Here is a 13,440-nt window from a genome sequence, read left to right on the forward strand (position 1 = left end):
AGATAGGGGTGCTGGAGAGTCAACGGCTTTTCATATCTGTGAATTTATGAGCCATCATCAGAGCTGGAAAAGATTCTTCCAAAGCAAAATGGAATGGCAGTGAGTGCCCTGGGCAAAGCCCTATGTCCCCTCACTTGGGTTTAGGGTCCAAAGGCCGGTGAGAACCAGCAGCCGCGGCTTTGCCAGCGGGCCGTGTTAAGTGCTGTGTGCTCTGTGTCTCCCACAGCGATTGACCTGCTGTACTGGCGGGACATCAAGCAGACGGGGATCGTGTTCGGGAGCTTCCTGCTGCTGCTCTTCTCCCTGACCCAGTTCAGCGTGGTGAGCGTGGTGGCCTACCTGGCCCTCGCCGTGCTCTCGGCCACCATCAGTTTCCGCATCTACAAGTCTGTTTTACAAGCCGTGCAGAAAACCGACGAGGGCCACCCTTTCAAGTGAGTGCCCCGGCCAGGCCGGCCCTGGCCCAGCCTCTCCCGGGCTCTTTCCCTCTGCCGCTGTTTCACTCCCCTGCACTTGGGGTCATGTTTCCCTGAGACCTAACAGGCCTCTTAAGGGTAACGTTTAACACCCTCTCTTCTAATCTCCAATGTTTCTGGTGCATTTCTTTAACGAACTCAATTGTCTCTATTCTAACACCTATTGTTTTACTGATTTTTAATATTTTAATTATTACCAATTAAGTATGTAATATTTATTTATTTTTAATCCTCACCTGAGGATATATGTTTCCATTGATTTCAGAGAGAGAGAAAGGGAGGGGGAGAGACAGAGAAATATGGACATATGCGCTCTGAACCGGCAACTTGGGTTATGTGCCCTGACTGAAATCAAACCCGCAACCCTTGGGTACACGGGACCACGTTCCAACCAACTGAGCCATACTGGCCAGGGTTTAAATACTTAATATTTAAATTTAACATAAATTTACTTATATAATATAAATTTATATTTAACATTAATATTTTATATTTAATTATTCCTAATAGTAATCATAATTTTTGATATATATATATATATATCTACACTAATAAAAGAGAAAAATGGTAATTGGCGTACGACGATACCCTTTTCATTGGCTAATCAGGGCTATATGCAAATTAACTGCCAACTATGATTGGCAGTTAGCTGCCAACTAAGATTGGCAGTTAACTGCCAACAAGATGGCGGTTAATTTGCATATGTAGGCACAATGCAGGGAGGCGAAAGGGAAAGCAGGAAGAAGCCCCCTGCCACTGACAGTGATCGGAAACCCAGGGGGGAGCTAAGAGCTGGGGGGGCAGGGCAAAGGCGGCCCTGGGGCCGCCTTTGCCCTGCTCCCCAGCCATGATCGGAGAATCAGGCGCCTTTTCCGCCCTGGCCAGTGATAGCAGGAAGTAGGGGTGGAGCCAGTGATGGGAGCTGGACACGGTCGAAGCTAAGCTGGCAGTCACGGGAGCTAGGGGTCCCTTGCCTGGGCCTAAAGCGGAGCCCACGATCGCGGGGCCGCTGCAGCTTCGGGTCCCCGCTGCTCGGGCCGGACACCTAGGCCAGAGGCGTTAGGCCTGAGCAGGGGCAGAGCCTGCAACCGCGGGGAGCTGGGGGTCCCCTGCCCAGGCCTGACACCTCTGCCGGAGGCCTCAGGCCTGGTCAAAGGACCGATCTGGTGATTGGTGATCGGAGGGTGATGAGGGTCAACTCCTCTGGCCGAGGCATCAGGCCTGGGCGGGGGGCTGAGCCGGGGATTGGGGGGATATGATGGTCCCCTTGCCCAGGCCTGAAGCCTGGGTCAGAGGCATCAGGCTTGGGCGGGGGGTGGAGCAAGCAATCAGAGGGAGATGGGAGTCCCCTGCCCAGGCATGATTCCTGGGCCAGAGGTCTCAGGCCTGGGCAGGGGCCAGAGCCAGTGATCGGGGGGAGATGGGGGTCCCCTGTCCAAGCCTGACACCTCTGGCGGAGGCGTCAGGCCTGGGCAAGGGGCCGATCAGGTGATCAGAGGGTGATGGGGGTCTACGCCTCTGGCTGAGGCATCAGGCCTGGGCAAGGGGCAGAGCCAGCAATTGGAGGGGTCTGGGGGTCCCCTGCCCAGGCCTGATGCCTGGGCCAGAGGCATCAGGCCTGGGCTGGGGGCAGAACCAGTGATGGGGGGAAATGAGGGTCCCCTGCCCAGGCCTGACACTTCTGTCAGAGGCGTCAGGCCTGGGCAAGAGGCCGATCCTGCGATTGGAGGGTGATGGGGGTCAACGCCTGAGGGCTCCCAGTATGTGAGAGGGGGCAGGCTGGGCTGAGGAACACTCCCCCCTCCCACACCCAGTGCACGAATTTCGTGCACCGGGCCCCTAGTATATATATATATATATATATATATATATATATATATATATATATATATATATATACACACACACACACACACACAATGTTTTCTCATTTTAAAAGTGTTTCAACAATTAATCCTCCCAATTCTGTGAAGAAGGCAGGGCATTATAGTCCTTACTTACAAGTAGGGAAACTAAGGTTCTAAGCAGTAAAGTGACTCACCCAAGGCCACAGGGCCAGTCCAGAGCACAGGGCCAGGACCAGGTGTTCGGATTTTCACTTCTAGGCTCTCTCTAGAAGTTTAAGACCAAAGGGCCGATCTTCTGAGGGGTGCAAGGGTCATGAACAGTCTTATAATGTTCCCTCGTCTGCATTCTTATACCAGGGAGATCTGACTGGAATGCATATTAAAGAACACATTATTTTTTTAAAGGCAATATACTTGGAGAATATAGGAAATGTAGTGAAGGGAGGCATTAGCACTGCCGGCTACATGCCACCCACCCGCACCCCAATTTATCTCCTGATTCTAGATTGTGAGCTCGGGCCCTTTTAGCCCTGACCGTCAGTCACCCCTGGTCTGGTGCTGGCCCCAGAGCGCAGGTGCCCTCACCTCCTGTAAGCAGGGACAGTTCTCCTCGTGGATGACACAGGTGGGTGCTGCCGAATTGGTTTCTCCGCCAGCCCCAGTCATTCGCCGGATGCCTCCGCCCTACCGGGCTCACCCTCCAGTCAGCTGAATCCAGACCTCGGTGCGCCAGGCTCTTACAGGGAGAAGGATGACTGTGTTATGGGGCCTGTTGACAAAAGGGAAAGGGCTGTGCATCAGATGTCCCTTCCCAGCTTTTGGCTCCTGGCTTCAGTGTCAAACCCAGTTACAGGCTGAGCATTCTTGTTCTTGGGATGCATGTGGCCTCTTCTAATGCAGAGTTAAAGTGTCTTTGGGGCTATAATTTGGCTACACAAGTTCCCATCCCAAAGGTAGGAAGAGTGAAGTGGAGTATCATGGGACCAGAGACTACACATTTAGAGTCTTGCCCTGCCCCCACCTTTGCTGTCAGCCAATCAGGAGAAGCTGGTTTTTCCTGCTTTCTTGGCCCCCAAGACAGCCAAGTTACAAGGGGAACTTATCTTTCATTTGGTTTATTTCTCCCAATACCTAGTATAGGACCAAGAGTCTAACTACAGTTTGCTCAACTACTTTTTTGTCCTTTAGGAGACCATTTTAAAATGCAGGATTTTCCTCTGTTTTTATCAGTTAAAGAAATATCTGACTCAGAGTACATTTCGAATCAAAACATACTACCAGTATTATTTTTTCCCAAATGGAAGAAAACCATAGTATTTCCATATACTAGTAAACGTCCTAAAACTCAAGCCAAATGCTGCTTTCCTCTTCACCCCTATTCCCAGAGTTAGGTAGGCACTGGAAGTGCTCTAGGGCTATCCTCTGGGTAGACAACATGGCCTGTCTTAGTGCAGAGGAGGGTGGAGAGAGGGAGGGTGGACCTCTGTGAGGAGCATGGCCAAACAGGAAGATGCACTGATTTGCATATATTTGAGGAGCTTGGTTTATCTACCCAAGAGTTCAATATAACCATTTTAACAAATGAAAAATGCAGTTTCTAAAGATACCTCTCTCTCTCTCTCTCTCTCTCTCTCTCTCTCTCTCTCTCTCTTTCTCTTTCTCTCTCTCTTGGTGTGTGTATTTATCTTTATGTACATGATTATCTTTTTGTATTGAATTATTGGGGTGACATTGGTTAGTAAAATTACATAGGTTTCAAGTGTATACTTCTGTAATACACCATCTATTATACTGTGTGCTCACCATCCAAAGTCAAGTCTCCTCCATCACCATATATCCTGCTTTACCCTTTTCTACCTCCCCCCACGCGCTGTTCCCTCTTGTAATCATCATACTGTTGTCTGTGTCTATGAGGTGTTTTGTGTTGTTGTTGTTTTGTGTTTTTGCTTCCTCCCTTCACCTTTGTTACCCAGACCCCCAACCCTCTCCCCTCTGACAGTTGTCATTCTATTTTCAATAGCTAAGTCTGTTTGTATTTTATTTGTTTGTGTATGATTTCACTTACATGTGGAATCTAATGAACAAAATAAACAAAGGTTCCTCTCTTAATAGAACCAGTGAGCATTTTAATATGGCCCAGCTCACTTGAGCTTTCCGAGCTCTCTAGATAAAATCTTGGAAGAACTTTCCAGAATTTAAATATGCCATCTTAAGAGTTTTAGATGACAAACAATAATTGGCAGCTAGGATTTTCAGATATTTCAACTATTTTAAAAGATAATTCATGTCCACTCAGCCAAGAAGACATGAGGACTTTCACAATTACCTGGTGGGCCAGGGATATCGAGAGAATTCAGAAAATGAGCTGATTTTGGACAGTTGCTCAATTATGATGCTGTCTTTGGGAAACAGAAGTGGTTACAGTGCCCCACTAGGCCCGTGATTCTCCCGTTCCCCAGTGCACTGAGTATGGTGCCCACTGGCTGGCACTCCCCCTCCCCAACCCAGGACGACCCAGCTGTCACACTCAGAGTGAAAGAAGGAAAACTTAGCTGTTTGGTGGTTCCCTCTGATGAGTGCTCTGTGGGGATGGTTTGTTGGCAGGGCCTACTTGGAGCTCGAGATCACCCTTTCTCAGGAGCAGATTCAGAAGTACACGGACTGCCTGCAGTTTTACGTGAACAACACGCTTAAGGAACTGAGGAGACTCTTCCTCGTCCAGGACCTGGTGGATTCCCTAAAAGTACGATTGCTTAAGCTGCTCACTAGACAGTCTTGAGTTTTGTGTTTTTCCCCTAAAGGTATCCTGTATAATAAAAGCCAATTATGCTAAGTGTCCAGTCGTACAGTTAGCCGTTCAACCAATCAAAGCGTAATATGCTAATGATATGCTAAGGCCACTCAACTGCTCGCTATAACGTGCACTGACCACCAGGGGGCAGACAGTCGACTGGTTGACTAGTCACCAAGTGTGGGTTTCCTATACAGAGGCATTGTCAGATGACCACAAGGGGGCAGAGGCTCCAACCAGTAGGTTAGCTTACTGTTGGGGTCCAGCCGATTGGGACTGAGCAAGGCGAGCCAGACAAGCCCTGGAACCCTCCCGCAGTCCTCCCCAGCTGGCCAACCTTCCACATCCCTCCCTGGCCCCTATTGTGCACTGGTGGGGTCCCTCAGCCTGGCCTGCGTCCTCTTGCAATCTGGGACCTCTCAGGGGATGTCAGAGAGCTGGTTTCGGCCCAATGGCGGAACAACCGGTCCCTATGACGTGTACTGACCACCAGGGGGCAGACGCTGAACTCAGGAGCTGCACTCTGGTGGTCAGCGCGCTCCCACAGGGGGAGCGCTGCTCAGCCAGAAGCTGGGCTCACAGCTGGCGAGCGCAGCGGCGGGAGTCTCTCCTGCCTCCACAGCAGCGCTAAGGATGTCCCTGTGGAGAGCGGACCTAAGCCGTCAGTTGGATATCCCCCCGAGGGCTCCCAGACTGCGAGAGGGCACAGGCCGGGCTGAGGGATGCCACCCCCCACCCCCACCACCAGTGCACAAATTTTGTGCACCGGGCCTCTAGTAATATAATAAACCAAAACCCATATGCTGGGGTTCTTGTTCCAGCATTAAGAAGGGTTCAGGAAATCTGGAGAAGGCTGTGCGTAGATTAAATAGGAGTCCAGAGACGAAATATAATTTTGAAAGGTATTTGGGGGTCAGAGGAGCCTAGTTTAAAAGAAAGTAAGATCTTCTCATCTCAGGACCCCCCATGATTTTTATTAACACAATTTGTCCTGAGGCAAGACAGAGATACACACTTCAAAGGGTCAGGGTTTCCTATACAGAGACATTGTCAGATTTGGGGGAATTAGCCTACAGCTGTTCCAGTGTTTGGCCAGTAGGAGGCAATAACATGTAGATTAAGATGCCCTGAGCTGTCTGGCAGCAAACAATCAATTTAATGTATCCTATTCAGGTTTGGGGAAATGCCTTCAGCCATCCCCAGATTCAGTCCTGCTGTCATGCTGGAATTGGCTTCCAGCACCCACATCCTGGAGAATAAAATGCAAGTGCAAATTACATTCTAGAGTCAGAAAACTTCTAGCTGTACCACCCCATGGAGCTCATCCAGGCTAACCCCCTTATTTTACAGATGTTGGAAGTGTATTGTGGCTCAGAGAGGCTAAGACACTTGCCCTAGGTTGCCCACTGAGTCAATAAAACTTTATGAATGCTGAAAATTGAATTTTATATCATTTTCATATATAGCAAAATGTTATTCTTGTTTTGATTTTTATTCGAGCATTTAAAAATGTGAAATCCGTTCTTAGCTCATGGATCCACACAGAAACAAGCGAAAGGGTTCTGAGAAAAGTAAACAGGACCCTCTTTCAGTAATCCTGGGACAAGCTTTAAGTGCTCCTACATTTCCTATTGAAATCATGATATATTTTGCCTCAAATTCGAATCTAAAAAGTCAATGAAATGAGACTCTTACCTGTCACGGTTTTAGAAGCTGTGATAATCATCTCACTTTTCAGTTCGCAGTCCTGATGTGGCTCCTGACTTACGTTGGCGCTCTCTTCAACGGCCTGACCCTGCTGCTCATGGGTAAGGACAGATGAGCGTGCTACGTCTTCCTTCACACGCTCCGTGAGCATAGAGCTTCCCGGGCTGCTAGCTGTTCGCTTGAATTGATAGATTCCTGGGAACAAATACCAGATCCCCCTGAGTGCTGCACATTTCCCTGACCATAGTTCAAGAAAGAGTATAAGATAGTATATTACACATGAATAATGAATTTCTTAGTCTGAAGGGTTTTTTCTTCTAATGTACATTACAATGGCAGTTATGGGCAGAAATCCATTTTCATCCTAGGAAGGCACAATCTACCCTCGTTCTAGGGATAACGGTTTACTATCTGTAAAGGGCTCAGCATCCCTTTGTTTTCCTTAGGAGCTGCCCTGTCCTCTCTTATCTAAAATGCTGACTATTATAAATGCTATAATATTACATAACTACATGAACATGTATCTATAAGCTTATAGATACTGATGACGCTCAGAATTTTAATACTCTTATTTGTTTTTCACCCCAGCTGTGGTTTCAATGTTTACTCTACCTGTAGTGTATGTGAAGCACCAGGTAAGCTCTGTGTGAAGTCAAACATTCATGTTACGTGTGGCCTCTTGAGCTTTGGATGTGCTCATGATTTTCTTCCTTGTTGTAGGCACAGGTTGACCAATATCTGGGACTTGTGAGGACTCACATAAATGCTATTGTGGCAAAGTAAGTTACACAGTGCAACTTGTAAAAAGGAGAGACTGGCTTAAGCAGGCAAATAAGTGGATGAGGTAGGGGTAATAAAAGGGTAATAAAATGATAGGTTGATTTATGATCATTCATTCACTTATTTGAGTCATATTCATGCTCTTCCCAATAGTATTATTTCAGAAAATAAGTACACATTTTAAAACTCTCAATTAAACAAAACTTTCAGGTGTTTTGAGGGTTTATTTCAGGGATCATGGTGAATGAGGATTTTTTTGACTCAACCAAATCACACATTTTATTTTTTACTTTTATTTTTCAATTACAGTCTATATTCAATATTATTTTTTATCAGTTGCAGGTGTACAGCATAGTGGTTAGACAATCATATACTTGACAAAGTGATCCTCCTGTTATTTCAAGTACCAACCTGGCTCCATACATAGTTATTGCAATATTAATTACTATATTCCCTAACCTGTACTTCACACCCCTGTGACTATTTTGTAACTACCGATTTGTGTGTCTTAATCCCTTCACCTTTTTCACGCAGTCCCCCAACACCCCTCCCCTCTGGCAACCATCAGCCTGTTCTCTGTATCTATGAATATTTCTATTTTGTTTATTCTTTTATGTTGTTCTTTAGATTCCACATATAAGTGGAATCATATAGTATTTATTTTTCCCTGACTTATTTCACTTACCATTATACCTTCTAGGTCCATCCATAATGTCAAAAATTATAAGACTGCATTTTTTTATGGTCCAGTAATATTCCATGATATGTATGTACCACCACTTTTTTATACACTTGTCTATTGATGGGCACTTGGGTTGCTTCCATATCTTGGCTATTATAAATAATGCTGCAGTGAACAAAGGGGTGCTGCATATATTTTTTCAAATTACTGTTTTGGGGTGTTTTTTTGAGATCTACCCACACTTTAAAAATGGACGCTGTAGGACCAGGAAAGCTCATTAGCTGGCCTTACGTCACACAGCTGACTGGTAGCACAGCAGGGACTAGGACTCAGGTTTCTTCATTCCAGTCTGGGTAGTTTGGCTACGCTGAGATTAGTCATAGATTCCGTTACCTGGGACTATCTCCGTTTATGCCTAATGTCCTGGAATAGTTAGTAACAGCACTGTCTTTCTCTTTCAGAAGTGTCCCAGACTGGTGATAAATGGTCACCTAACTCTACCACAGCTGCTGTAATCCTGAAATAAGTCACTATCTTTGTTCACCTAAAAAGTTATAATTTAAGAAACGTGGCCTTCTTGGATCATTCATTGTCTGATTTACACATTCTTCTTATTGTTGCAAGGGACTGTGGTTATGCAGACTCATAGATTCAGAGAGAACAGACTGATGGTTGCAGAGGGGAGGGGGCGTTGGGGGACAGCGTGAAAAAGGTGAAGGGATTGAGAAGCACAAATTGGTATTACAGGATAGTCACAGGGATGTAATGTACAGCACAGGGAATAGAGTCAATGATATTGTAATGACTATGTATGGTGCCAGGTGGGTACTAGAGATACTGAGGGGGACACTTTGTAAATAAAGTATATGATTGTCTCTAACCTCTACACTGCACACCCAAAACTATACAAAATAATATTGAATGTCAACTGCAATTGAAAAGTAAAATGTTTTTTTAAAAACCACTTCAAAAAGAAGAAAAAAGAATGTGTTTGTGGACATTCATACACAAAGATTATTATTTTTGAAATATTACGCTATTCGATCACTTAAGCTAATTAAAGCAACAACACATCATGTCATAAAATCCTTTTATTAATAACACTTGTGATTTATTACCTTTGATGTTGTCTTTTTAGGATCCAGGCTAAAATCCCAGGCGCTAAAAGGCACGCTGAGTAAACTGATATCCCACCGGGACTGGGCACAACAGAAATGTCTGGAGTGGTAACCGCTCTCTTCTTAAGTGTTACGGCAAGTCGATTGTTTCTCCCCCCCCAGTACCATAATCTTAGAGACAAACTTTGCAACAGCTGTTTTTAGGCTGTTCCTGTACTCTTAGGATATTTGAGTCACTTGTGTCAAACACTAAAGTATAGAGAAAAGTGTATTAGATGTGGTTTTTAATTTCGTGTTGCTAAAAAAACGTGCATGATGGTGAGAGCCCAAGTTACCTTTCCTTCTTCGGTGTTCTCCTCCTCCTCCCTGCAATGCTTCTGTAGCTTCTCACGCTCCCGTGGCTAGGCCTTTCCCGCCGAGTGCCCTGACGCAGTAGTGGAAATCGCTTTTATGTCCTTGGGCTGCTGGTCGGATTAATCTTTAATAACAATATATAGAAGTGTAGACCGATGTCTTAGTGTTTTTCCAACACACACAACGTAAAAATAAAAACAGTTGGCTGTACTTATGGTAATCAGTTTTGTATAACTTAAAATAATTAAATGAATGAATAAATCCAAAACAAACAGGTGGTACTTTTGTTGTGTGGGACTGACGGGCTGATTTACATGTATGGTAACGAAAGAGTACCAGCTTGTTAACTTTATTACAATTTGTATTACTTTCTCTGTAGTTCCTAATGGATTTAATTATGGACTCTGGATATTTGCACTTCTGTACTTGGTATTGAATGCATAAATAAATGTTACTAAATGTAAAAACTTCTCCCTCTCTTTTTGTGGACTTACTAGAAAATGCAAAAGTTGTAAGAGACGAAATCTCCGGAGGACATATATGTTGGGAAGGGTGAGACCAAGTGTTCATTTTTCTCCTGTCTCCAGGACCATACGGTCCAACCCCAACCTGGCATATGGCTACTTTGGGCTATTAATAGAAATCACCAAAACTGGAAAAGACTGTATATTATAGTGTGTGGTTGACACAGATATTTTAAGTAGTTTTTTTTTAAATTGGAAGTTATATAAATCCTTCCATAAAATTCTTGTAATATATAACACAACACTGGTATGCAACAATTAAAATTGCTATGAACTCACTCTTTTTGGAATTATTTATTGAGCCCTGACGTGTGAGCCCCTAGTCCTGAGACTAGGACTGTGAATAAGAGAGACTACAATTCCTCCCATCACCAAGATAAGCCTTCTAACCATTGTTCACTTTTTGTCAAAAGTCCAGTTGCACATTTTATTTCACTCTTAGAGTCAAAAGTCAAGGATGACCTGGTAGAAGTGGATGCAAGTTGGAGCAGTGGGAGGAATAAAAGTAGTGGGAGATAAAAGGAATAGTTACAAAAGCTGCCTTTGACCTGTATGCAGGTTTCATACGCACTAATGGAGACCGCAGGGCAACTGGACACTGTGCCAATAGCCAAAATGGGGGAGGTGGGAGGTGGCTCTGTGGAGATGCTAACTAAATAAAAGGCAGCGTGACATAGGAGCGACAGAGAAGGTGAGCTTTGGGGCTGGGTCCTGATCTGGCTTTCTCCAGATAGAGAAGGTTCATTCCAGCATAAAGAAAGAACACGAACTAAGGTGCTAAGACATGGTAGTGCATGGCACACACCGTGTGTAATAAGCTGGATTGGGCTGTAAGGTGCTTGGGGTGGGAATGGTCATGTCAGTTAAGGCTGACGGGCTGGGTCCAGATCACACTAGAAAGAAACACCACGGGCCTGGTCTTTGTTCTTTAGATCTCGGAGTCGCATAAACACACGGAGGGTGCCTGATACTGGAGATTAGAAGACTATAGGAAACAACTATCACATAACTAACAGCAAGCAGGTGTCAAACGACTAGGCCTCTACTAAAGTAGCCACAGTGAGAATAGAAGGGAGGTATCCACCTGTTCCTGATCCTTTATATCAGCCCAACCTGCCAGGCACCCACTGTGCACAGAGGACTGCCTGAGTCTCAGACTTAGGCCCTAAGAGATTACGTGGAGGGAGGTGAGACTGGCGCTGGCGATTAGATATGGTGTTTCAACCAAGGCCGACCTGAGAGTTAGTGCCTCCTAGGCACGCTAGGCAGCTCGCATGCACTGCCCTCGCTCACCTCTGTCTAATACTAGCTGATCAGGACAATGCAAGACCATTTTTGAGAATAGAAAGCCTAAAAGAGCTGGTTTGGGAAGGAAGACAATAAGCTTAGTTTGGTGCCTACTATTTTTTATGGTTACTAGATACAGAAGAGGATTTTTTTTTTCATGTGTGTATCTCTGTCTCCAACCTTGAAGATAAAGTTTCTTCTAATTGGCTCTGTTATGCTGAATTAACCTTCCCCAATATCTGCATTGGCAGCATTTTCCTCATACTTATGGGCCCAGAATTCTTTGCATAAGCAGCTTCTCAGTAGGAGGATCTTATGAGGAATTGCATTTGCTAACAGTCGTGAAGAAAATTTCCTGAGGACAGTCCAGCCTTACAAAATGATAGGTATGGATGTAGAATTTTACCAAATGGAATTCAGGGCACATAATACAGTGGGGCCTTGACTTACGAGTTTAATTCGTTCCGTGACGGAGCTCGTTAACTCAAATTACTCTGTCAACTCAAAGCAAAAAATCAGCCGAGAGACGGCTCGTATCGGAAAAACTCGTTAGTCGGGACACTCGTAAGTCAAGGCCCCACTGTATCCTGCTTCTACAGGAAGCGTCTGTTAAGTTGATATTCAAGATGATAGATACAAAGTGAGGGCCCAGTGAACAGGAAAAAAGAGGACCAAGGACAGAGGCCCCAGGGACCCGGAGTGAGTGAGGGTATTCTGAAAGCTGAGAACAGTAGAAAATTCTTATTAAAACAACTGAAATGTATTCTCTCACAGTTCTGGAAGCTGGAAGTCTAAAACCAAGGTGTCGGCAGGGCCATCCTCTCCCCGATAGCTCTAGGGGAGAGTTCCTCCTTACCTCTTCCAGCTTTGGTGGTTGCCAGCAACATGTGGCGCATCACTTCAGGCACATGGCCCCCCGTGTGTATTCACATCCTCCTCCCTCTGTGTCCAGTTCCCCCATTTTATAAGGACACCAGTCTATCGGATTAGGGCCCACCCTAATGACCTCACTTGAACTTAATTGCCTTGGTAAAATACCCTCTTTCCAAATAAGGTCACATTCTGAGATGCTGGGGTTTGGGACTTCAACATATATTCTTGGGGGGGAGGGGGGTGGGGGGAGGGGAAGAGACACAGTTCAACCCATAACACCATCCCAGGCCTCACACTGGCCCTTACACCCCTGTGAAGACTTTCCCTCCTATGTGGAACCCAGATCTCTTTCTCCTTGTTTCCCACTGTTAGGAATCACTGCTGAGAAGTAGTGGGGCAGCTCCTCCCTTAACCGCATGCACTTGAGAAAGGCCACGTGCTGGGCCTTGCTTCACTACTGTATAGTTCTATCAATCGCCACATTGTCCTTGAATAGGGCATCTCCGAGACCCCAAACTTCAGCCCTTTCTTCTGAGTGTAGAGAAGAAGGTGGGAGATGTGAAGGAGCCACTATTAGTGTCCTAGTGTTAGCCAACATGGCGGTGGTTAGACAGGGAATAACCAAGCTTTGCCTAGTCGGACAGGAGTGTCATTTGCCTATAGACTCCACCCTGCTCCTCTAGTTAGTGCTTTGTATAAGCATCATCCTCGAGCTCCTCAATATGATATTTTTGCTAATTTATCTTCAGTTCAATACATGCAATATTACAGAATTAATTTGGCTGGCCACGTTTTCTTCAATGAGTAAATTTAATTGCTTTCATCCTGGGTCGCAGCCTTTTAAAATAATCCTGCTAGAATTCCCTCTCTCTGGTCCCTCCCCACTATGCTAAATGGAGTGTTTCAAGTAGAAATGAAAGGACACTAAACAGAAACGTGAGAATATAAAGCATGAAACTCTTTGGTGAAGTTGATTTTAAGACAAAAATTGTCTTTAGAAA

General features: G+C 45.3%; 1 protein-coding gene across 3 annotated transcripts in view; it reads left to right on the forward strand.

Moving 5' to 3' along the window:
- RTN1 (reticulon 1) overlaps positions 1 to 10,226 on the forward strand; it is a 188,911-nt gene extending 178,685 nt beyond the window's left edge. For 2 of the 3 annotated variants that reach the window (XM_059694784.1, XM_059694803.1), the window contains 6 exons: positions 227 to 434; positions 4,928 to 5,066; positions 6,853 to 6,922; positions 7,410 to 7,456; positions 7,542 to 7,600; positions 9,422 to 10,226. In XM_059694784.1, the coding sequence (XP_059550767.1) occupies positions 227 to 434; positions 4,928 to 5,066; positions 6,853 to 6,922; positions 7,410 to 7,456; positions 7,542 to 7,600; positions 9,422 to 9,464 (566 nt within the window). In that variant the 3' untranslated portion in view covers positions 9,465 to 10,226. The remainder of the gene's footprint in view (positions 1 to 226; positions 435 to 4,927; positions 5,067 to 6,852; positions 6,923 to 7,409; positions 7,457 to 7,541; positions 7,601 to 9,421) is intronic. The other variant, XM_059694793.1, reaches the window with a different exon arrangement.
- Positions 10,227 to 13,440: the final 3,214 nt, after the last annotated feature.

Source organism: Myotis daubentonii, chromosome 1 (genome assembly GCF_963259705.1).
Source record: "Myotis daubentonii chromosome 1, mMyoDau2.1, whole genome shotgun sequence".
In the NCBI taxonomy this organism is placed as follows: Eukaryota; Metazoa; Chordata; class Mammalia; order Chiroptera; family Vespertilionidae; genus Myotis; species Myotis daubentonii.